The sequence below is a fragment of the Lepidochelys kempii genome, chromosome 6 (assembly GCF_965140265.1).
Source record: "Lepidochelys kempii isolate rLepKem1 chromosome 6, rLepKem1.hap2, whole genome shotgun sequence".
Taxonomy (NCBI): Eukaryota; Metazoa; Chordata; order Testudines; family Cheloniidae; genus Lepidochelys; species Lepidochelys kempii.
Window position 1 is genome coordinate 124,953,091 of NC_133261.1, and position 22,827 is coordinate 124,975,917.

Consider the following 22,827-nt stretch of genomic DNA (forward strand, 5'->3'; position numbering starts at 1 on the left):
ACCTAGACAAATTAGAGGATTGGGCCAAAAGAAATCTGAGGTTCAACAAGGACAAGTGCAGAGTCTTGCACTTAGGCCGGAAGAATCCCATGCACCGCTACAGACTAGGGACCGAATGGCTCGGCAGCAGTTCTGCAGAAAAGGACCTAGGGGTTACAGTGGATGAGAAGCTAGATATGAGTCAACAGTGTGCCCTTGTTGCCAAGAAGGCCAATGGCATTTTGGGCTGTATAAGTAGGGGCATTGCCAGCAGATCGAGGGCCGTGATCGTTCCCCTCTATTCGACATTGGTGAGGCCTCATGTGGAGTCCTGTGTCCAGTTTTGGGCCCCACACTACAAGAAGGATGTGGAAAAATTGGAAAACATCCAGTGGAGGGCAACCAAAATGATTAGGGGACTGGAACACATGACTTCTGAGGAGAGGCTGAGGGAACTGGGATTGTTTAGTCTGCGGAAGAGAAGAATGAGGGGGGATTTGATAGCTGCTTTCAACTACCTGAACGGGGGTTCCAAAGAGGATGGATCTAGACTGTTCTCAGTGGTAGCTGATGACCGAACACGGAGTAATGGTCTCAAGTTGCAGTGGGGGAGATTTAGGTTGGATATTAGGAAAAACTTCTTCACTAGGAGGGTGGTGAAACACTGGAATGCATTACCTAGGGAGGTGATGGAATCTCCTTCCTTAGATATTTTTAAGGTCAGGCTTGACAAAGCCCTGGCTGGGATGACTTAGTTGGTGATTGGCCCTGCTTTGAGCAGGGGGTTGGACTAGATGACCTCCTGAGGTCCCTTCCAACCCTGAGATTCTATGATTCTATTAGAATGTACAGAGGCAACCTTTCCTAGGAGAGCTTGGCCTGGCCAGATCCTTCTCTTTTTAGAAACCTAACTGTGCTCTCTTCTCCAAGACCTACTTAGTATATAACTGTAAGTATTTGAAGTTAAGTCTTAGAAACAAAAATGGGGAAGGGTGAAAGGCCACCAAGCCAGCTCCTTCCCATTTGGGGTGATCAGTGTATTCTCCCCACCTCTTCATGCAAGACTTCCTCTTGAAGTTGGAGGTTGCCAACAGCCCCAACTCACTGTTAATAAACGTAGAGAGGAAAGGAGAATCAGCTTGTCTGTACTGTATTTTTTATGACGTAAGTATCTACACACTTCCATGGTGCTTGAGTAATTTCAGGGTGGATAAAAATCAATGATTTTTTTTTAAAAAAATCTTTTTTTTATTTAAAGTGGATTTTTTTGATAAACTTTTTGAGGAAAAAACCTATTTAAAGATATATTCTCGCTCAAAGATATCTCATCATGGAATAGTATTCTATAGTGTGAGACAATATATTCATGTAATATTTAAGTAACATTTTGAAAATGAGTTCCAAAGGTTCATGGATTAGGGACCCAATCTTATGGAGTTCCAGGGGCTTCTGTATAGATTACTTAGGTTAATCTTCCTATCTACCCAATGGGACTCAGTACTCAGTCTAGAAGATACCATCAGAGATGCTTAGTTTTGCAGTTCTCAAACTGTGGATTTGTCTCCAGAGGTAACATGCTTGTTAACAGCAAAAATGTTTTAAAATCAATAATATATAGAGGTGAGAAATAAAGGACCTCAACTCTATTGTCCCTCTGGAAACTTGTGTACACAGAGTCAATTCCTTACCTCTCTCTAAAAGTGCAAACTTTCAAAAAGTTCAATGAATAGAAGATTGTTGGGGGTGGAATAGATCTGGACGAGGAGAAGAAGTCTGGACTTAAATGTGAGAAGTGAGGAACCTGTGCTTGTTTTGTTAAAATATGTTTGCTGTTGAAGAAAAAAATCCCGAATACTCAATGTTTTTTAGTTAAATAAAACAATTTAAATGTCTGTCTGGTGATTATCTCCTCCATATAGCATGGCAAGAAAATCCTGCAAATATTGATTGATCACCTCCCAGTGACTTCATAAATATCTGCTTCAGTTACCTTTGGTAAATGAAATAACCAAACAATCATTAGTTTTACAGCTCTATCAGAAAATGAATCTGAAAAGTTTTCAAAATAAATCAGTTTAAAAATGTATAGTGTGTACCTTCTAAAAATGAAACCTACATCCATCTCTGAGTTATGAAGACTCTATTAAGGCTATAACAACCCCCAAGAATGCACTTTATGTAGAAATCCATGATTAAATTGAGTCTTCTTGACTAGTGATTTAAATCAAATCCACCCTGAGTAATTTCTCCCAACTGAACATAACTACTTAGAAATCTAGTGCCCCACAGAGTATTCTTACTGTTCAGTTCACTACACATCAGCTATCCTACCAGGTGCAAAGGTCCGTTTCCCATGCTGCTGCTTTGTGTAGTAGAATCTCTTCAGAAGATTCCCCTTCCTGGAAAATCCTTTCCCCTTAAAGGAATTCATGTTTAAGTTCAACTAGCTCACAGTGTGGAGTAGTTGAAAGGACAATGAAGTCCTAGCTCCTAAGTGGAAGAATTAATCAAGTTTTCAACTCTGTTTTTATTCCAAGTTTTATAAACTAGGTTACTACGGAACCTCATGCTTTCCCTATATTAAGTGTAACCCCTCTTGTTCTCTCAGCCTCCGCTTGTCCGAGAAGACTGACCATTAGAAGGGAGATACCGGCATCTTTATTTCAAACAAGCTAGGTCAGGCTGAACTGCTGCAACTTTTAATTAACTTTTATCTTCAACTTTAATGAGACAATTTAATTTTCATTAGTTTTAAATGCTATAGAAGTGGATAAAATTAATTTTTGTACAAGCTTAAGCTTTTAGCTTGTCTGAAAAGGTGTTTCCTGATTTGATTTTTTCCAATAACTGCAATTCTCACGTAACTTTTCTTGAGCCTCATTTATTCCTAATATCTTACATAAGAACAGCCATACTAGGTCAGACCAAAGGTATCCCAGTATCCTGTCCCCTGACAGTGGCCAATGGCAGGTGCCCTAAAGGGAATGAACAGACAGGTTATCATCAAGTGATCCATGCCCTGTCACCCAATCCCAGCTTCTGGCAAACAGAGGCTCGGGACACCATTCTAGCCCATCTTCAGCTAACAGGTGTGAGTGGAGAGCTATATTGTGTTTTACAGGGTCAAAACACTGCAGCACCACCTTGCTGTAGGCTTCCTTCTGAATGGAGTTCAAGTAGGGGTTAGTGAATGCTCTAGGCTCCAGCTGTACTTCCTGGAGAAGCAAAGAAAGTGGCTGCTTTGCAGTAGCTCTAAAATTAAGAGACTGTAGAAGAAAAGTGATTCTAGAGGCATCCCTCAGAGGAGGTGACCAAACTATGACCAAGATTGATACCCTCAGCGTGGTTGAGCTTTACTTCTGTATCAGTTAGCGTGGTGTCAGATTCTGCCCAGAGCCAATCTAAAACAACATGAAGATTCACATCCCAATCAGGTGTCTGATAGAGAAACCCTGACCTGGGTGTTCCTTTTACTCATGGGACCAATGGTTGCATGCATCAGGCTGTTCTCCCAGTCAGGCTGTTCATTTCTTTTCTGGGTGGGCCCAGGTCAAAGCTTTAGTTCATCTGTTCTGTCCACTGGTAGACACCCCTTCTGGCCTTTAATATGCATTGCCTAAATTCTTGCCCTATTTAAACTTCTGTGAGTTGCTAGGAAAGCTTTTTGTACCATTTTCTGCTACCCATTTTAAATAACATGGAAGCAAATTTCACGTCTAGTACGAGTATTTTTATTAAGTTTATTGTACAAAGGATAAATGAAGCCAGCTCCTTTTTTGTAAAGGTTAACTGCTACTCAGGACGTGACCAGAGCATGTTTCTTGGTGTGACGGTCACACTACAAAACACCACTCATATCATAGCGGGCATAACACTGGTGAGCGAGATGTCCCCAGCAATGCTGAGTTTGGTGATTTCATTCAGGTTCTTCATCCGGTAGCTGAACTGCAGCAAATGAGCATCGTTGACAGCTACCTTGAAATGGTCTGTCTCACACAGAATGTGGATCTGAAAAATGTGAGTCAGACAGATGAGTTTAACATGGCATTTGTTTCAGGGATTGTCTGTCAGGCTACAGGGACTGTGGCCACTGTTCTGAATCAAGCCTAGGTTAATAGTGACTGGGAGCCATTGTCCCACTGGCATCAGCTAGCAGCGGTTGTGAAACAAGTTGGTACTGGGAGAGTAAGTGTCTATCGCAAAAAAATGGCCATTCGCCTTTCTGCTGCCATTCCACTGATCAAAGTATCCCTCACGCGCCCTCATCGCTCCAGAGCTGTCGGGAAAGCTTTGCCGTGAGGCTGACATCCATGCTCTGCCAGTTCTGTGGACGGGGGACCTAACTGTCAAGCTCTGATAGCTTTCACAAGCACTTAATTCTGCATCCCTTTTCCCGAATTGAAGCCAAGTGTTTGTTCGGTCCCTTCTCCCTTATGAGGACTAGTTCAGTAAAATTTGCTTCTGAGTCTTGTCCACCACTGCACGCTATCCTGTGAGTTACAGTTCCCTGTTAAACCCCAGGCTCCCTTGTAAAATGGTCAAGAATATCTAGCAGTCCAGACACCTACTCACCAGCCCTGCTCAACAACCGGCTGTTTTACTTGCCTGGGCTGAGTACAGCTTTGCAAGGCTGTTTTAAACATTGAGCGAGCGGGGCCCTGAATACTGTAACTCTACTTCCATATGTTCCAGTGGTGATGTGTAAGCTGGGGAGCTGCTTCACCAGCCAGGGAAGGGAAAAAACACTCCCTGCTTCAGGGCCTTAGAAGGACTTTCTTCAGGGCTTGTTTTTTATCCACCAAGCCACCATAAAACCAAAGAGCAAATCACTGGTAACAGGACATTTGCTTCCTATGGTATAGACTTTTTCCTGTGTTAGCTAGCCAGGTGAGGCAAAGGCACACCCCTTTGATCCTATGCCCCAGCCCCTGGGCGACAGGCAGGGACCTGCTAACCCTTGAGAGGTTGCAGCACCTTTACCTTGTCAGCCTGGCTTTGACCAAACACTAGACTGTTCTGTAGAAAGGGTTCCTTGACAAGCAGTTTTCTGCATCAGCTGGCTTTCCCTGTGATCTGCTGGGAGACCTCCCTGATCTGCACCATAAGGCCTATGATTACAGCTCTGTGTAGCAGCCCACTTAGTAACTATTAAAGAGAGGCAACATGAGTGTGGGGGGGAGTTTTGAGGGGGTAAAAGCTGTGCCCTGAGCCTTGGCAGGAGGGATGAGAAAGGTATGGAATGGATACATTTTATGAAGTTGCCAATTAAGGTAAGACCCACCTTAACATGGCCCTTACAAAAGCAGGTTTCTTTATAACCAGACTCACTGGACTTTCTCCTTTGTGCAAGCAGCAAAGTCTTTACTCCATGGCCCTTAGCTTGTCCTGCTATGGCCAGCCCTGGCTGGTAGGGACCCTAGTCTTATCTGTCACATTGCATCTCAGAGAAGCTACTATCACTTTTACACAGTCCTGGCATCAGAAGGCATGTAACTTGCATGTGGCTTTTGAATTTAGTGCTGTTAAAAGGTACCAGCATGACAGCCCTGGCAATTTAAGTCCTCTATCCACCAAAAGGGACAATAGCCCTGTGAGCCTCCCAGGGCTGCTGGGTGAACGTGCTGGAAGGACCAGCTGTAGGGCTGCAAGGGCAGCTTCTTGTTTATGCCCATTCACCTAGACTGCTAAAGACAAGGGCCAGTTAGTACCACGGTGGTGAACTCTTTGCAACGGGGCACTGGAGTCGGTGAACACTCCTGTCCAATATATGGCATTTAGGAGCGGATATTTAGAAAATACACATTTAAAGTTTGTGTAGCACCAGGTATACCAGTCACCAGGCCTGCTGGGTAAAGTTTAGTTTATACCTTAAAAGGTTTGCCAGCTTCAAATGGAAACCTGGGCGAGGTTCTCTCCTCCTTTCCCCAGTTATTCTGAATCATTGAATTACAGACAATGACTTGTCTGTTTTCCTCGTTGAAGCGGGGATTAAAGTGGAAGGCGATATCATGCCCTTTCTTGAAATCCAGTGAAAATCTGCAAGAGATCGATAACTGCTCTTTCCACAGCCCCTGAACTGTATTGTGGTACAGCTCGTAGGCTATTTCCCACAGCATTTGCCTTTAGGCCCAGAAAGCAGAGGAGTAAGTCATGAAAACAAGGTAATACGTTTCTGGCTGCACTGACTCTAGTACAGCTTAGGCCACGTTCCAAAGCAGAAAGTCAAGAAACTGCTGTCCTGCCAAAAAGCGCATTCATCTTTCAGGAGGGTGGTGCCTGAATGAGAAGTTACACAATCGTAATGAAACAGGCAGCCCTGGGTCCTGCTTTCACTGACTTAGCAAGTCAGCAGCTCCCAGTGTGCCTAAAATTACAAACACACAGGACACTACACGTTACACTCTGACTGGTTGACTATCCCTGCCCCATAATCATGGCTTCCCCAGTGAACCCCTCATCTGAATTGCTGCTTCTACAGCACCTTCCACACACCAATTTGCATTTATAATGGATAGTTTGAGAAACTTCTGCTTAATGAAAGGGCAATTCATCAGGAAGCAGAGGCTGCATTGAGTTAGGATAAAATAGCAAACGTGGAGGTGTAGTTCAGATTACAGATGACTAGACCCTGACCAAAAGGGAGGATATGCGACCTCCCCATGTGACTCCTCCCCGCCTGGGGCCCCCATGCTGGGGTGGGGAGGGGCTCTGTCCTTCCACTGGGCCAGCTCCCACTGGCATGTTCAGAGGCTCTCCCTAGCAGCCAGGACTCGGAGCCACTCCTGGATGCTGCCCGGGAGTGGCTCCAGGGCTTTCTGCTTTTGAATGTTGCCTAAGCAGTACTAAGCCAGTCAGTAGCTGCCTGGGAGAGCACCTCGATGCAACTGGGCTGCCTCCCGCCCGGGCTTGGCTTCCAGGACAGTGCTGAGTGAGTTGGAGCCCCCCAGGCCCCTCCAGCATGCTCAGAGTCGGCTCCTGTCCCCAGACACTGAGCCTGGGCAGGGGGCAGCCTGCCGCTGCTGCAGCCAGACATTCTCCCAGGCAGCTGCTGCGCTGCACCGGGCAGCATGGCTGGAAGAGGCTCTGGCCCCCGCCCAGGCTGGCTGCTGGAGGGGCACTTGGCCCTTCGTGCACCTCCCACAAGTGGCCTCTCTGATCTGATCAGCCTGTCTGGTGGGGTAACGCCCGAGTGCTGCAGATTGGGCCCTGTCGTGCCTGTGTGATGCTCCCCAGTGGGACGTTAGGGGAGCCGCTCTGGGGCACAAAGGTCAAGTGGAGTTTTGTTCACATCAGACTGTAGTGCGAATTCAGCTGCTACACCCCCTGCTTCTCCAGAGTTAACCAAGATCCAGCTGGAGAAGGGTTTGGCCACAGCTAGAAATAACGTTCCACTCGGAGTTGTCATAGCAACCCCTTCGATCCCCTGGGGTGCATCAACAGGACAGACCTGTGCCTTTAGGCACCGCCTGGAGCAAGGGCTGTGGCGTGAGCTGCACCCGCCAGGAGTAGCTGTGGACGTCGCAGAGGCTCAGTTGTCTGTCCCTGCCCACAGAGTAATTCAATGCTGGCCTAGCCCAGCAGGAAATCGAGGCAGCCCTTACGCCAGCTCAGCCGCACTGGCCCCCACACCAGCGAGGACAGAGACACGGCTGTACCCACGCCCTGTCCCTGATGGAAGCAACCAGCAAACAGCACCCAGTGACTCCTGCACCCTCACACACACGCCCCCTGCCAGCTGTCCGGGGGATTCTGACTCCCCTTTCTGCTCCTGCAGAGGTGCACAGAGCAAGGCACAACCTAGCCATCGTTAATACAGCGCGTGCCTCCTGGCATCGTCACCCTGGCTCCGTTTGGGATACTCATTGCTCCGTCTCCCTTTACCTGGAGGGGTTCGGATTCACCGTCCCCACGATTGTTATCAACAAGCGAGGCACGAGGCCAGTCTGCAAGGGCAGGTCAAAGGGGACTCTCTGTGAAAAAACACAGACTTTTCATTAGCAAGAACCGGACTTGTAGCCGACATTTAAAACCACCTATATAAAAATACGCAGCCAAATCCTAAATTCTCATAACTCGACAGTAATCGCAGGAACACAACAGGCTCCTCAGGAGACTGTTAGACACCCGGCTGTCTGACCCACGTAGGAAAGCTACCCCCTGAGCTCCTCTCACCCCTAGCTAGCATTAAAGGGACGCTGACTGAAGACTTCCCAGTTACTGGTGCTTTACAATATAAATGTAGCTGGGAGCTAATGACTTAAGATCTCTGTCAAGGAAACAAGTTTGCCTGGAAAGGGCATAAATGGTATTTTCTGAGAAGTTTGTTTTAGAAATTGCAATAGTGGCTTGTTCCTCAGGAATTAAAATGTTCAGGGATCATTTGGATGCAAGGTGACAACAAGGAGCATGGTGTTTTTCAGCGCTATCCGTTTCTTCCAGCAAGATCCCAGCTCTGTAACATCTCCTTACTCACCATGAAGGATCAGGGACACATGCTGGTACTTTCACCTCCCAGGCAGCAACAATATCGCGCTAAAGGCCTGGGTGACAGCACTGTGGGCCTGATCCTGTAGGGGCCCGAGCACTCTCAATGCCTACGGACGCTGGGAGGCAGGAGGGCACTTTGCACTTTCCAGGAAGGATTCTGCACCTTGCAAAATTGAGCAGCATGTGCTCCGGTTCCTAATTCATACTCGACTGCATTCTCAGTCAGTCAGGTCCTGCCTGTTCTCAGCCTATCAGACACTGCAGATTGTCTAAGAACTGGAAGCTATTCAAAAATTATATAGCTGTCACCAGTGGAGCAGTAGGTCCCCCTGGCTGAGGGGCAGATCCAAATCCAGGTCCAACTTGTGGAGCAGTAGGAGGTGCTCCAGGATAGGCCCCCGGTGCCCCAGGATAGGCCCCCGGTGCCCCAGGATAGGCCCCCGGTGCCCCAGGATAGGCCCAAGGACCAGCAGGTTGATTTCCCCAGGGAGCAGCAGGCCAGCCTTGGTTTGGAGGAGCATTTGGGTTTGTGTTACCGGGTCCAGATAAGGCATCAGATAGCTGGATGGAAGACAAAACATCGTCAGTATGCTGCCATTGCATCCTGCCTGCCAATGTGAGTCTGTTTTGATTCCTTACATGCTTCTGTCTCTTGGTACTTTACAGGGAGAAAGGACAGGCAGAGACCAGAACATCAGACAGCAGGGTCATTATCAATCTACCTCTTGACCAGGAGAGGGGGGTTTGGAATGTGTTTCACAAACTACAGGATCTGGCCTCTCACTCGACAGAGCCTTGAGATCCAGAGTGGCATGGAGTGGGATTGGAGAGAGAGCCCTAGGGAGGTTAGAAAGAAGGGGAGGTTGGCTTGCAGGTAAGGAGGGGCAGGGATTGGACCAGCACAGGCTAGTCTGGAGTCTCTCTATATGACCCAAAGACTGTGAATGCCAACTGGCAGAGGGCACGGGGATCCCCTGGGTTCACCAAAATAATGTCATGTAAGGTCTCTAATGAAAAACCTCTGGCACACTGGTCATCATCATCGTGAGATGTCCGTATGGAAAACATGAAGAGTTACACATGTATGCAGCAAATTATGTTCTCTAAGCCTTGTGTTTAAAGGCAGAGCATTCAAAGGTAGTGTCCCTTGAGGGAAACTTCTCCAGACAGGAAGAGGAGACGTTTATCTCCCTGCTGGACCACTGAGTGTGTCTTACAGTAGAAGTCTATTAACACACTGAGTCAAATGCTAATGAAGAGCTTGTGGAGACTTCAGAAGGAAATTAACAGGAAGAGGCAAATGGAGGAGGGACCCCAGTTTTCAGATGAATCTCAAAGATCTGTTCTGGTATATTTGCCGGGGGGGGGGCGGGGTGTTGCAGAGAGATGCTTTGGCACCCTTCAATCTCTAAGGCACGTTGCCAACAGGCTTGATCTTTTGAAAAGGGATCTCAGCCATAACAGTGGGAAAAGGACTTGGAGTAAGCTACCCTGTTGAGACAGGAAAAGTCTTGTGAGTTAAGTTTAAGCTCTAGAAAGCATGTTATAATTTTGTTTTATATGTAACCATTTGTTTCCAATATTCTTACTCACTATCCGCTCTTTGATGATAAACTTATCCTTGTTTTCACTATAAATATATCTAAGTGCTGTGTTTTCAGCAGACTGATGGTCCTGAGTTGTATCTTGTAAACTGGTGTGTGCTATTCCCTTGGGAGTAGAGGACATGCGAGTTCTGTGAGTGTTCAGTGGATCAGGGACTGGGCACTTCAGAGGGACACTCTGAGGAGTCAGGGGTTGCTAACCTGTCCAGGGAGCACAAGGCCTGCAGAGGCCTGGAAGGCAGCTTGTGTTGCAAGAGGGCAGTGGAGTCAGGGAGCTGATCCAGAATAGGCACAGACAAGACTCCCTCACACTAAGGGCAGGTGTTAGCAAGGTACCTCACAACCCTGGGAAGCATCAAGCTCTAGCAAGCTGCACTGTGTTGTGTTTATGGTAATAAACATACAATTGAAAGCCAGAATAATGGCGATGAGCCTGGTCCCACTCCCACTAACACCAATGAGAATCTTCCCACTGAAGTCAATGAGAGTAGGGACAGTGCACACAACCCTAAATATTCATGAGCAGCCACTGATTTTGGATGCCCAACCTGAGACGTCCAGGAGGGATTATTTCAACACTAAGTGTACAGATTAAGAATTGAATTTAGTTTTGAGGAGTTCTATACAGCTTAGAAAAGATGAGAAATTCTAGCTTCCACACAAAAACTGTACGCTTTAGTACAAGGCAATATCGTTTATAATGCTCAAAGACTGTGAATTTTGTTTAAAAAGTCAGCACTTACAGAAAAACCGTCTGCCATTTTCCTGAAACAAAGACAAAGGAGACAGTTAATACTCATTTTTCCCAGATTCCATCTATAAGACACAGATCTTAGCATTGCACTTTTAAAAGTCACACGGGTTTATATTTAATATGTGCTGAAGAACATATCCCCTATGTCTTGCTTGCCAACTTTTCACCTCAGAGTATTGCTTCTTCCAGAGTGAATGTCTCTTAACTACACCAAGGACTAATGACATCTATATGAAACACTGTTATCTAAATATTAAGCGGGAAGATATCAGTGCCATACTAGATGTTACACTGCTGGTACCTGGACCAATGTTTAAAATTAGTGCCTCCTTACTTAGATGATGTTATTCTCTATATTAACCCCGAGGGTTGAGACCTTAATGGGAAGCAGGCCAATAATCGCTGGAATCTTCAGTGCTCAAGGACTGCAAATTAAATGGATAGTTGCTACATTCTGAGATATGCATGCAAGGGCCATTATCTTGGCAAGGGCTTTGCTGTAAGGGACTTGAATCAATACAGTTATCTTTCCTGGATAGATGGACACCAATCTGAAGTGTATCATCTGTGGGGACTTAAAATCCAGTTAAGGAAATACTGTTTAATCACACAGCAGTCATGTACAGCAGCTTATTCAGTTATACAAGTCCTGATTCAGCACATCCTTAAACACCAGAGTAATCCCAATCATCTCAAAATTAAGCAGATGTATATTGCTGAATCAGGGCCACAGTGAGAGAACAAGCATGGCCGAATTTCTGTCTTTCCAACAGAAGTGAGCATCCAATGAAGTGAGCTGTAGCTCACAAAAGCTTATGCTCAAATAAATTGATTAGTCTCTAAGGTGCCACAAGTCCTCCTTTTCTTTTTGCGAATACAGACTAACATGGCTGCTATTCTGAAACCTTTTAATTAATGGAGCTCTCAGATAGACAGTATGAAAAAGATCTGACAGGCTGTAACATCTGTGTTTCTATTGGCTGTCATTTTCCAGATAAGTATAATTTGCACTTGAGATGATTTTTGTACTGACAGTTTCTTACTGAATCTTTGTTAGGTAACAAATTTCAGCCTTTCCACAAACTGTGTTCTGATTTATTTATTTTTTTTTTTGAATGGCTGCCAATTCTGATAAGTGTAAAGCCAGTTCCAATATCCTAGAAACCAAATTTGTGACATTGGTGTAGGGTGACCAGGTGTCCCGATTTTATAGGAACAGTCCTGATTTTGGGGTCTTTTTCTTATATAGGCTCCTATTACCCCCCACAACCTGTCCCGATTTTTCACACTTGCTGTCTGGTCACCCTACATTTAAGTCCAGAGTAACTCCCCTGAAGTCAATGAAGTTACTCTGGCTCTACATCAGTGTTACAGAAATCAGAATCTGGCCCTGCGCAGTGCATAAGAAGCAAAAGATAGAGCTACACTAAGAGTAGTCAGCTTTAAATTCTCCTTTTTGTCAAATACTTTTCATCACAATGTTTTCCTCTGGCCATCACAGTTGGAAATCGATTTGTATCAGTAAGTGGTAACACAGTTATAGTTACAGACATGACTATATGGATGGAGCTTTGATGCTATTTATTCAGTCTGTAAATAAGGACCACATCAAGTTTGTTATCTTTGCAAATCAAGACTTCTGCCAAATTGAAAACTCCATAGGAAGAAAGAAAAGAGAAGTCCCACCGATTCAGTTCTTCCTGCTTCCAGGAATGAAGATTTTGCAACCAGAGATTTGCTAGCACTTTAGTTATTATTTCTATAGTGCTACAGGAATGCAGGACCCTTTACAGTCACATAGCAAGACAAAGTCTCTGCCTGGAGGAATTGCAAGTGTCTGATTTAGACCAATACAGACAAGTAAGGTGCAGGAGCCAGAGCAAACAGTGCGTGAGAGGAATTCAGCGTAGTGCATTAGGCAGAACAGAATGCAGCCCGCTCCAGCCGCGAGCTGCAGAAGATGGTTTGTGTTAGTGAAGTGGGCAGACCTGCCCCAGACACACAGCAGCCTTGTGCAATAAGAAGGTGTCATTTTATTTCGTTCCCCTGACTGTAGCTGCATTTTAAGTCGCACAACGGAACAGCTTGTTTCAATTGTTCAGATGCATAACAAGTTTTCATCTCCATTCGTCATGTGAGTGGTTGCGACTCTTATCCTAGGAGACACAAGTACAAAACCCAGAGACTGTTTCACCTCCCATCCCCCACCACAGAGGATGTTTTGACATACTTTAAAAAAAAGGCAGCCCAAAGTTTTTGGAGCAAAAACCACAAACTACGTAATGGATTTAAAAAAAAAAAAAAAAAAGTTAAGTTCAGGGATATTTCCACAGTAACTTCTCTTGGAAAAAATGCTTGGCTGATTTGTGTAGCCTTCAGCTAATGCGTGGCACAAATATGAGTCAGGACTTCACCCATTTTGATCAACTGCTCTCAGATGGAGTAGGATTCTCCTTCCATTAATAATAAAGAAAGTTTGGTTATAGCATACGACTAGCTTATCTCAGCGTGTCAGATAATGCTGTACAGTGATAAAATTCCCAGCTTGATCTTGCGCTTTTCATCAAAAGTGCTTTACAAAGGAGGCATCATTATCCCCATTTTACAGACAGGGAAACTGAGGCACAGAGCCGTGAAGTGACTTGCCCAAAGTCACCCGGCAGAACAGTGGCAGAGCCAGGAATAAACTTAGGTCCTTTGAGTCCCAGACCAGTGTTCTAGCCACTGAGCTATACTACCTCTCTAGCAGTATACTAGCTGAAAAACTCCCACTGACTTCAGAGAGAGCAGGGTCGGCCCCTAAGTTGTTAACAGAGCATCAGTCCTCATTTTACATCCCTGCCACTCAAAACTGCACCTGCTTTTTAGATGAACAATTCCATCAAAGGTTTCAGAATAACAGCCATGTTAGTCTGTATTCACAAAAAGAAAAGGAGGACTTGTGGCACCTTAGAGACTAACCAATTTATTTGAGCATGAGCTTTCGTGAGCTACAGCTCACTTCATCAGATGCATACTGTGAAGTGAGCTGTAGCTCATGAAAGCTTATGCTCAAATAAATTGGTTAGTCTCTAAGGTGCCACAAGTCCTCCTTTTCTTTTTGTGAATTCCATCAAAGAGAACCAAAATCGGGCTCCAAACATGAGCGGCACTGAGGCCAGCAAAGGAAAGAATTAAATTTACCCAGCAACAGAAATAGTTACACTGGCACTGAGCTGGGACAGAGAACGTCTTTGTTAGCTGCTTGGCTGAACTGCACGTACATCCTCTGCCAGAAGCAGGAATCACTGCAACGCAGCCAGTAACATGGGGCCAATTCTTTTGTTTTGTCCTGTCTTTTTGTTCTGTGTTTGTACAGCACCTAGCACACTGGGGTCCTGGTCCTTGACCAGGGCTCTTAGGTGCTACCGTAACACAAATAACAACTATGCAGTAGACCGGGGTGGGCAAACTACTGCCCGGGGGCTGCATCCGGCCCTTCAGATGTTTTAATCCGGCCCTCGAGCTCCCACCGGGGAGTAGGGTCCAGGGCTCGCCCCTCTCCGGCGCTCCAGCATGTCCCCTCTCCAGCTCCCAAATGTAGGGGCAGCCAGGGGGCTCCACACACTGCCCCTGCCCCAAGCGCCGCCCCTGCACTCTCATTGGCCTGGAACCGCAGCCAATGGGAGCTTCAGGGGTGGTGCCTGCGGACAGGGCGGCACGCAGAGCTGCCTGACTGCCCCTCTGCATAGGAGCTGTAGAGAAACATGCCGCTGCTTCCGGGAGCTGCTTGAGGGAAGCACCCAGAGCCTGTCCGGAGCACCCTCCTGCAACCCCAACCCCTCATCCCCAGCCCCATCCCAGAGCCCACGCCCCCAGTCAGACCCCCCTCCCCACACCCCAAACCCCTGCCCCAGCTCGGAACCCCCTCCCGTACCCTGAACTCCTCATTTTTGGCCCTACCCCAGAGCCCACACCCCCAGCCGTAGCCCTCACCACCTCCCACATCCCAACCCCCAATTTCATGAGCATTCATGGCCCGTCATACAATTTCCATACCCAGATGTGGAACTCGGGCCAAAAAGTTTGCCCACCCTTGCAGTAGACCCTCACTGCACGTGCCTTGAAGATTTCAGTCTAAATGAACACAAACAGGGATATGCAATAACTCTGACTTCCCCTCACCAGAAACTGATCCCATCACCGTATCCATCCATAGGAGAGTTGATAATTATGCAAATCAGTGTTTAAGAGTATTAACTACTATTACGGCCACAATGCAGCAACTAATAGTATAAGATAGCCTCCACTTCTCAGTGTGCACACACCAGGATCTGCAATTTTTGCACACTCACAGATGCTAGAAATTCCACCATGCAAAACACATTTGAATACATTAATTCAATCAACTGGAAGCACAAGTGTGAACGCAAAAATTGCCCTATGAGCAACAGTGCATATACAATTATTGATCTGTATTATGGTAAGCACCTGGAAGATCCAAACGATATCAGGGGGCCCCTTGTGTTAGGTGCTGTACACAACCTAGGGTGGGTCTATGCTAGAATAATGGGTATATTTGGACCTGCTCTGGGAAGGCAAGGGATGTTGCAATGTAGCCACACAAGGACAAGTTGTAGATAAGTGGAGGTTAGTTAACACACTCCAACCTAACCTCAACCCACTTTTCTAGCACAGAGAAGCTCATAGTGAGAGACAATTCCTATCTGGAACAGTTTATAACCTAAACAGCTAAGACAGACAAAAGATGGGAGGGGAAACTGAGGCCCGATGGGGGGAGGGGAGAAGTGACTTGGCCAAGGTCACACAGTATGTCCAGTCACTTTGGGACGAGCTGGCCCACCAGCAGACAAGATGATGGGACAGCAGCCTCAGAATGAGGAGGGAACATCAGAGCTACAGTGGAACAGAACCGAATAGCGCAGCTAATTCAGAGTGGGGTTCCCCTTTCGTTCAGCGTAGACACACAGGGACATCTGAATGCTCTCCGTGTAGCTCAGGGGCAAACCGCTGGAAGGAACGAAGCACAAACGACAACTCCTTCCCCTGGTTAAAAGCATGGGCCAAAGCGCTACTGAAAGGGACACAAACCATTTCAGTCCCCATTTCTTTACCCCCATCCCCCCCAGAGGTTTGCATGAAGCTCTCCAATTCTGCGGTGTTGTTGTTGAGACTGGAAGACTCCTCCTATTGAACACAACAAATTACAACACAGAGCCGGAGGCCGAGTTCTCAAGCTGCGAGACATCCAGCCTGCAGGTTGAGAGTGTGCTATGGCACTGGTAATCCAGCCCAGGTGGCGTTTGTCTGTCTGCCCCGTGCCATGCTGAACTGGCAAAGCTGGAGGTGGTGTTTTGTCTCTGACAAATCAATACCGTGAGGCCTGGATGTCTGATCCAAAGCCCACTGAAGTCCACGCAAGGACTTCAGGCCCTATCTTGCAAGCCTGCATTGCGAGGTATCAGGTTACCGCTGGGTGCTTTCGTAAATAATAAACTCTTACTGAAGTCAGGGGGGATTCCATGTGCAGATGATTAGGGCCTTACATTTCGCGTGTCAACGGGGGGAAGAACAGTTGAACAAGACTCCCATCCTGAGAGGCAACACCTTAATGATGCCACTGGAGATCTGGTCCATCTGCTACACAGATTATGAGAATTTTTGCCCTGATCAGTACTCCCAACCTGAGTGTTCCTAAGCCTAACGATCAGGGCTCCCTAAAATCAGGACATGGTTTTTTTTAAATCTCAATTTTTATGCCAAATATTCCTTTTTGGGTTCCTTGTATTTGCCTTCAGCTTTTTACATCTTTAGTATTCACTTTTTCGGGATTGTCTCTGCAGCTGTAAGGGCTAGAAGCATCCTGTTTCAAATGGAATCCGATTCTCACGTCATCATGTGACTCCCAGAGCTGGGGCTTTAGGTGGAGACACCAAATATCCTGAAACTCATGACAAAGCTGAGAGAGGTGGCAACATCCCTTCCTCGTGCTCTGTGCAGACCAACAACAACTCATGTCTCCTCACCCCTACAGGAACGTTTTGTTTGACATTTGAACAATAACTCTGTATAGATAATAATGTTTTGTCAGCAAAGGCTATTATGGTTTTCAGAGCCATAGCGAAAGGTCTAATTAACCCTTGGGTTTCAATGCGCCATGAGCCAGGCACCATCAAAGGATTGTCTCAGAAACACCAGGAATCCCCCCCCACACACACACACAGATGGCTCTATAGCAATTCCACCATCAGCAAGCTCTCCTTCCGCCCCCTGCATGCTGTGACAAGCAGCTGACACTCTGCTCTTTGGCTGCCTCGAACAGCTGCTGCTGGAGGAAACAGAACGCCAGCCTGTGGCCCTTTGAGATCCCTCACCCTGCAGGCTGCTTTTCCGCCCACCCACGGATCCAGGGCTGTGTGTATATGCACACACCCAAGGGAGGGTGAAGATTCAGAAACACAGGGATTGAAGTCACATGACAAAGTTCATTACAACCACTTTTTCCACTCATAGCTCCCCCCAAATCTCCCCTCATGGGCTAACCCTTTCCATGCTTGGCCTCAGACCTTTGTATTTCGGAAAGTTTGAGGTGAACCCAGTCGCTCAGTTGCACAACCCCAGTTGCCCCGCAGCATGCCCACCCGCCTGCCTCCATTTTTAGAAAGGAGAATTCAATACAAAACCCTCGGCTAATACAGCAATCAGGCTGCAATGAACACAGGAATGCCAGGAAATGAAATGATCAGCGTTCCTGGCATTCACATCGCATGCTCATAGTGTTTATTACTATCTAAGCTGATACTTACTATAAGGTACCCGCAACGTGGGCAAGTTAATACTGATTTAAGAACCTTTTAAATCACTAGCTTGTGTGCTTACATCTACACCCCTGGGTGTTACACTAGCAGCGGTCTTCAATTTTAGGACACACGCATTACTTTCTGGTCTGTGTCTTAGGGCATGAATTCTCAGCTTGGGTGGGCATGACCACCCTGCCAGGAGGGATCCCAGCTAGAGGCCAGGGATCACAGTGTTGAAAGGGGGACCCTGGTATGGAAAAAGTTGAGGACCACCATCCTAGGCTACACATCTCACAACCAAACACAAACATGAATATAAATGTTCGATCCTGCTCCTATTGAAAGGCACAGGAATTTTGCCATTGAACTCAGTAGAAGCAGGACCAAAGCCAGCTCAGAGACATTCAACAGGGGGAAGAGCTACAGATCAAGAGACACCTATTCCTCCGCCTGATTAAGGAATGGACTGGCCATTTTAATATTCCTGAATCTCATCAGCTAAAAGGCTTGTATAGCCATAGGGAGTGGAAAAGCGGAAAAGCAGAGAGGGATGCACAGTGCATAGGGAGTAATACACACCTACTACACACACGCACCACATAGGGAGGGACACACACCTACAATACACACATAATGCATAGGGATTACACAGCTGTTTCTATTTCCAAGCAACGCAAAGCATAAGGGGCACCTTTCATTACCACAACAGATTTAACAGACGTGTTGACTCTGGATGTAAATAAACCCACAGCCAGGTGGCCGGTTCCTAATGCTATTCATTTGTGCTAGTCACACTCACACAAGCAGGGGACCAAAAAGGGGGAAACAGAGGATTTACATTCGCCGCACAGAAGGGCCCGATAGTTTCGTTGAGAGGCAGACTCCATGGACTAGACACAGGGCCCAGATTGATTCTAATCCTGTCACAGGCAAGTCACTTACCCCCACCGTGCCTCAGTTTCCCCACATGAGAAAGGGGGGGCGTGTCACAGAGCAGAGGCTGGGCAGCACCGCACAGGGGCCTCTGGGGATCCCTCGCTCCCCTCATCAGCTGGAGGCTCAGTGGGGGCTACCGCTGGCTGAGCCGCGGCACAAGGCTGCCTTCGCTGCGGGGAGGGGTGAGGACCGGGGCGGACCCCAGCCCAGCGCCAGCCAGGACCTCCCCGGACGGGGCCCCAGCCCCGCGGCAGGCAGCCCCCGCTTCCCCGCGGCGCCCCAGGGACAGCTCGTGGGCAGCGGGCGGGCACCTCCCCAGGAAGCCGGGGCCGCCCTGCCCCGGGGGAGGCTGCGCCCCCGGCCCGGCTCACCTGCCGGCTGCCGCGGACCCCGGGCTGGCACTGGCCGGGCGGCCCGGCTCCGCCCCGCGGCCGCCGAACCGGATCGGCATCTGCCCCGGCCGCTGGAAGAGCCGGAGCCGGAGCCGCGGGGGAGCCGGGGGCCAGGCGCCCGTCCCGGGGTCCGGGGATCGTGGGGACTTTGCGGCGCCTCCTTGTGAACAGGTGGGAGGGCGCAGGCCCCAGATGGGTGCGGGAAAGCGGCCGCCCCGCCGGCAGGGGGTCGGGACGGATCGCCGCCCCCTGCCTGCAGCTCTCTGCCGGGGCAGGGAGAGGGGGGGACCCCACCGGGACGGGCTGGGCAAGCTGCCTCTTGTCCACACGAGCCACTCGCAGCCTGAACTGCGGAGATCTCGCTCCTGCGTGTGCACCCTCGCAGCGTGTTCCCGGGGTGCTGGGGTTACGGTGCTGGCCAGGCCAGGGAGCGAGTGTGGACACCAGGCTGGGCTCCTGCCTGCAGCTCGCTTCCCCCCCATTCCAGTTTTGCAGAGCGGGGACTGAGCCTTGCAAGATAATCTACACAGAGGGGCCGAAGCAGGATCCCCGCCCTCTCATGGCTTCTCTGTGATGGATAGAAGGCCTGAGAACGCTTCGCTTTCATTCCGCTTCGCTTCCCTTACCGTAGGAGTAGCAGGGCCGTCAAGCTTGCGCCTCTCTGTCCTCTCTAGAAGTCTCCCTCCCTTGGAGCCAGCAGGGAGTTTCCTTAGCGCGTGGAGACGGGGCAGGACTCAGCCTGCCAGGGCCAGTGGGTGGAACAGAAGGTGGGGCACAGGGAAAGCCCCAAGCCAGGGCCTCCAACAAATGATTAAGGAAGGAAACTGCAGTGATGTTGCTGTGGGAGACCTTCGTGCCCTGGAAATGCCTCCAACTTCATGTGCTGCTTTGTTGCTGGCGGTATCAATGAGGGTGAACCGCCAAAGGGAGGGGGTCGGGGACTTGAAATGGGAGCTGTCCCTCAGACTGAACTGCACTTGAGATCAGAGGCGGAGAGTTATATGGGCCCGTGCTCCACCAATATTCAGGAACATAGGCCCAGCTCCACCAATGTTTGGGCTTATATTTTTAGAGCCGTCCCCTCCGTAGGACAGACCGGACCAACTGCCCTGGGCCCCGTGCTTTGGGGGCCCCTGCACTTCGCTCACTGAGGCCAGCGCCAGGCCTCCCGCTAACTCCCCAGGCCACCCTGGACCCCAGCCTGCCCCGCCTCTTCCCGCTCCTGCTCAGCCCCCATTCCACCCCTTCCCCCAAGCCCCCACCCTGCCTCTTTTGGGCTTCCGCCCCCTCCCCTGAACAACGTTGGGAGCCGGCGGCGTGGGGCAGGGTGAGGTGGGCTGGGGCCAGGTGCTCACTGCTGCCAGTGCCAGGCCCCCCGCTAACCCTCCAGGCCGCCCTGGACCCCGTGTCCCCCTGAAGCACGGGGCCCCCCAAAGCAGGGTGCCCAGGCTGGTTGCCCCGGTCCGTCCTATGGACAGGATGGCTCTGCTTGGACCCGTTCTGGGCACCATCAAAAATTATACAAACCTGGCGCCCATGCTTGAGATAAAGTAATGGCTGGGGCATGGATGGACCCTTTACCAAGGGGAGTTTTCCTTCCCCACTGTTCACTAAGCATGTGTGTGAAATAGGTGTTAAAGAACAAGCCCCCATGTTTTAAACAGAGTGAATAAAAATCAGTTTTCCTCTGAATTAATCAGCTCTGGCTTCCAGGGTAGCCGTGGGCTTCTCTTCCTACTGATTGGGAGAACCTGAGCTAATGATGCTGCTTTCAGCCTGGTGCCAGCTAACTCAAGCACTCCCGGCCAGGTTCAAACACGGTAACATTTCCTAATCTAAATGCAGACCTCTGTGGGGTCCCATATCCCAACCACTTCACCAGCTGTCCACAAAAACAGGCTACACCAGGCCTGAATTTCTCATGTCAAAAAATAACCTGAAAACCCACCCCTTTCAGCCCTCCCTTCCCTCATCAGAAAGAAGCAAAAAAAAAAGGCACCAAACTTGTTTTTCCCCATCGCAGGTCACCTTCCAAGGTGTGCAAGCTAAACTGGCTGTGCCCAAGCATTGTTGCTGCATAACAAAACCAACAATATGCCCACATGACTGTCCTGCTTCCCAGCTGCAACCAATAACTCACTGACTGTGTGTGTCAACAGACCTTCTGCCCTAAGTCAGGGAGCTCAAACGCTGCGGGCCAGGGGGTGTCCGTATCAGCACCTCGAGCAATAAAAGTCTTTTGCGACAACCGGGCCTAGAAGTTTTTGCCTGCTTGGCAATTGACCATGAAAAGTAGGTCAAGATATTTTTAATAAAGAATGTTTTAAGGAGGCACAAGAAAGCCAGAGGGAAAAACTGAATTAGTCCAAACAAAAAAGCCTACTGATATAACTGAAGCCCTGTGTGAAGATCATTCTTGGTAAATAAGAAAATGTGGTTCCCTTCTCTCAGTCTGGCTCTTTCAAGACTCAACTGCTCCCGTTTTGTGGCTTGGCCCTCCGGTCAGGTCATAGTAATTTTCCTCTTCCGTGGGTGGGTGCATGTATCAAAGTCTTGCATGATGACCCACTGCTCCTTAACCAAGCCTCTTCCCCAATGGCTGGTAGGGGAACTCAGGCCTACCTCCACACTGGGTTCCAGCCCAGGGACCCTACAACATGCCATCAAGATCTGCACTGTCCTAAACCTTTACTGCTGTATCCCCATGGGCTACTTCCTACCTTGCCTTCGCTCTTTTCCTTTTTTTTTAGGGCAAAGCAGACTTGACTAAATAGTCTGTGGTTACCACCAACTATAATTCCTCAAGGCTTTGCAGATTATATCCCCTGGCTCTGCCCCGTGTCTTTCAGGTAATGTAGCAGCCCCTTTCTAATAACGCTCCATTTCCCTGGTGCTTTTACTAAATAATAATGTATGGGTTTTTTAACCTTAAGATGTTTGAATTCCTCAAAAAGCTTTTCCCTTTCTTTATCAAAGCCCCAGCATACCCAGAAAAGCGACCACCTTACTGAGGGCACATAGTCCATCTTAGTGTCTATTTATTTTAAAAAGATTCTTGGTTAAGTCACAATGTCCCAAGGGCGCCAGAGCCTTCCCCCCACCCCCAAGGCCCCACCCCTGGCCAAAGTGGAAGCCGGAGCAGGGTCAGGGGGCCTGATCCCCATTGCCTGGGGTGGGGTGGGGCTGAAATCAGCCCCCTGCCTCCGCCTAGGACAGGAGCAGGGACCCAGGCTCCCCACAGCTTCCCGCGCAGCTCGACCCAGTGGGGGGATGGGGGGGTCAGAGCTGCAGCCCAGCCATGATAAGAAAGCATGGGCAGCTGTGGGGAGCCCTCAGTGGACCCTCCATCTGCTCGCAGTGCAGGGGGCCCGAGGAGAGCAGCCCTCAGCCCGTGTCTCTGCCCCCGGCCCCCCGCCCAGGGCAGGTGGAGTGTCCACACCACTGCAGCTCCCCACAGCTGCCCGTGCAGCTCTTATTTTATGGCCAGACAGCAGCTCTGTGCCCCTCCCCCGACACGGACAGCTGTAGGAAGCTGGCACAGAGTCACGGACCCTCCACCTGCCCTGGGCCGGGTGGGAGGCTGCTCTCAGCCCCCCTGCATGGCGGGTAGGTGGAGGGTCCACACAGCTCCCACAACTGCCCGGACTCCCCAGACAGGCTCCACACAGGCCTGGCCAGGTGTGGGGCCTAGGGGAGAAGATGAGGGGAAGGGGGCAGGGTCCACCCCAGCAAAAAGTGGGAGGATCACAGCCTAAAATAGGGAAAGAACAAGTCAAAAATTACTTAGACAAATTAGATGTCTTCAAATCACCAGGGCCAGATGAAATGCATCCTAAAATATTCAAGGAGCTGACTGAGGAGATATCTGAGCCATT

At 48.9% G+C, this 22,827-nt stretch overlaps 1 protein-coding gene across 1 annotated transcript; it reads right to left on the reverse strand.

Annotated features, from left to right (window-relative positions):
• Positions 1 to 3,694: 3,694 nt before the first annotated feature.
• On the reverse strand, positions 3,695 to 19,535 carry LGALS3 (galectin 3). The gene is made up of 6 exons (XM_073350060.1): positions 18,932 to 19,535; positions 10,814 to 10,835; positions 8,776 to 9,027; positions 7,861 to 7,949; positions 5,847 to 6,015; positions 3,695 to 3,987 (listed from the first exon to the last, which is right to left on the reverse strand). Exons 1-6 carry the CDS (start codon positions 19,432 to 19,434, stop codon positions 3,832 to 3,834), a joined length of 1,191 nt encoding a protein of 396 aa, XP_073206161.1. The 5' UTR covers positions 19,435 to 19,535; the 3' UTR covers positions 3,695 to 3,831.
• Positions 19,536 to 22,827: the final 3,292 nt, after the last annotated feature.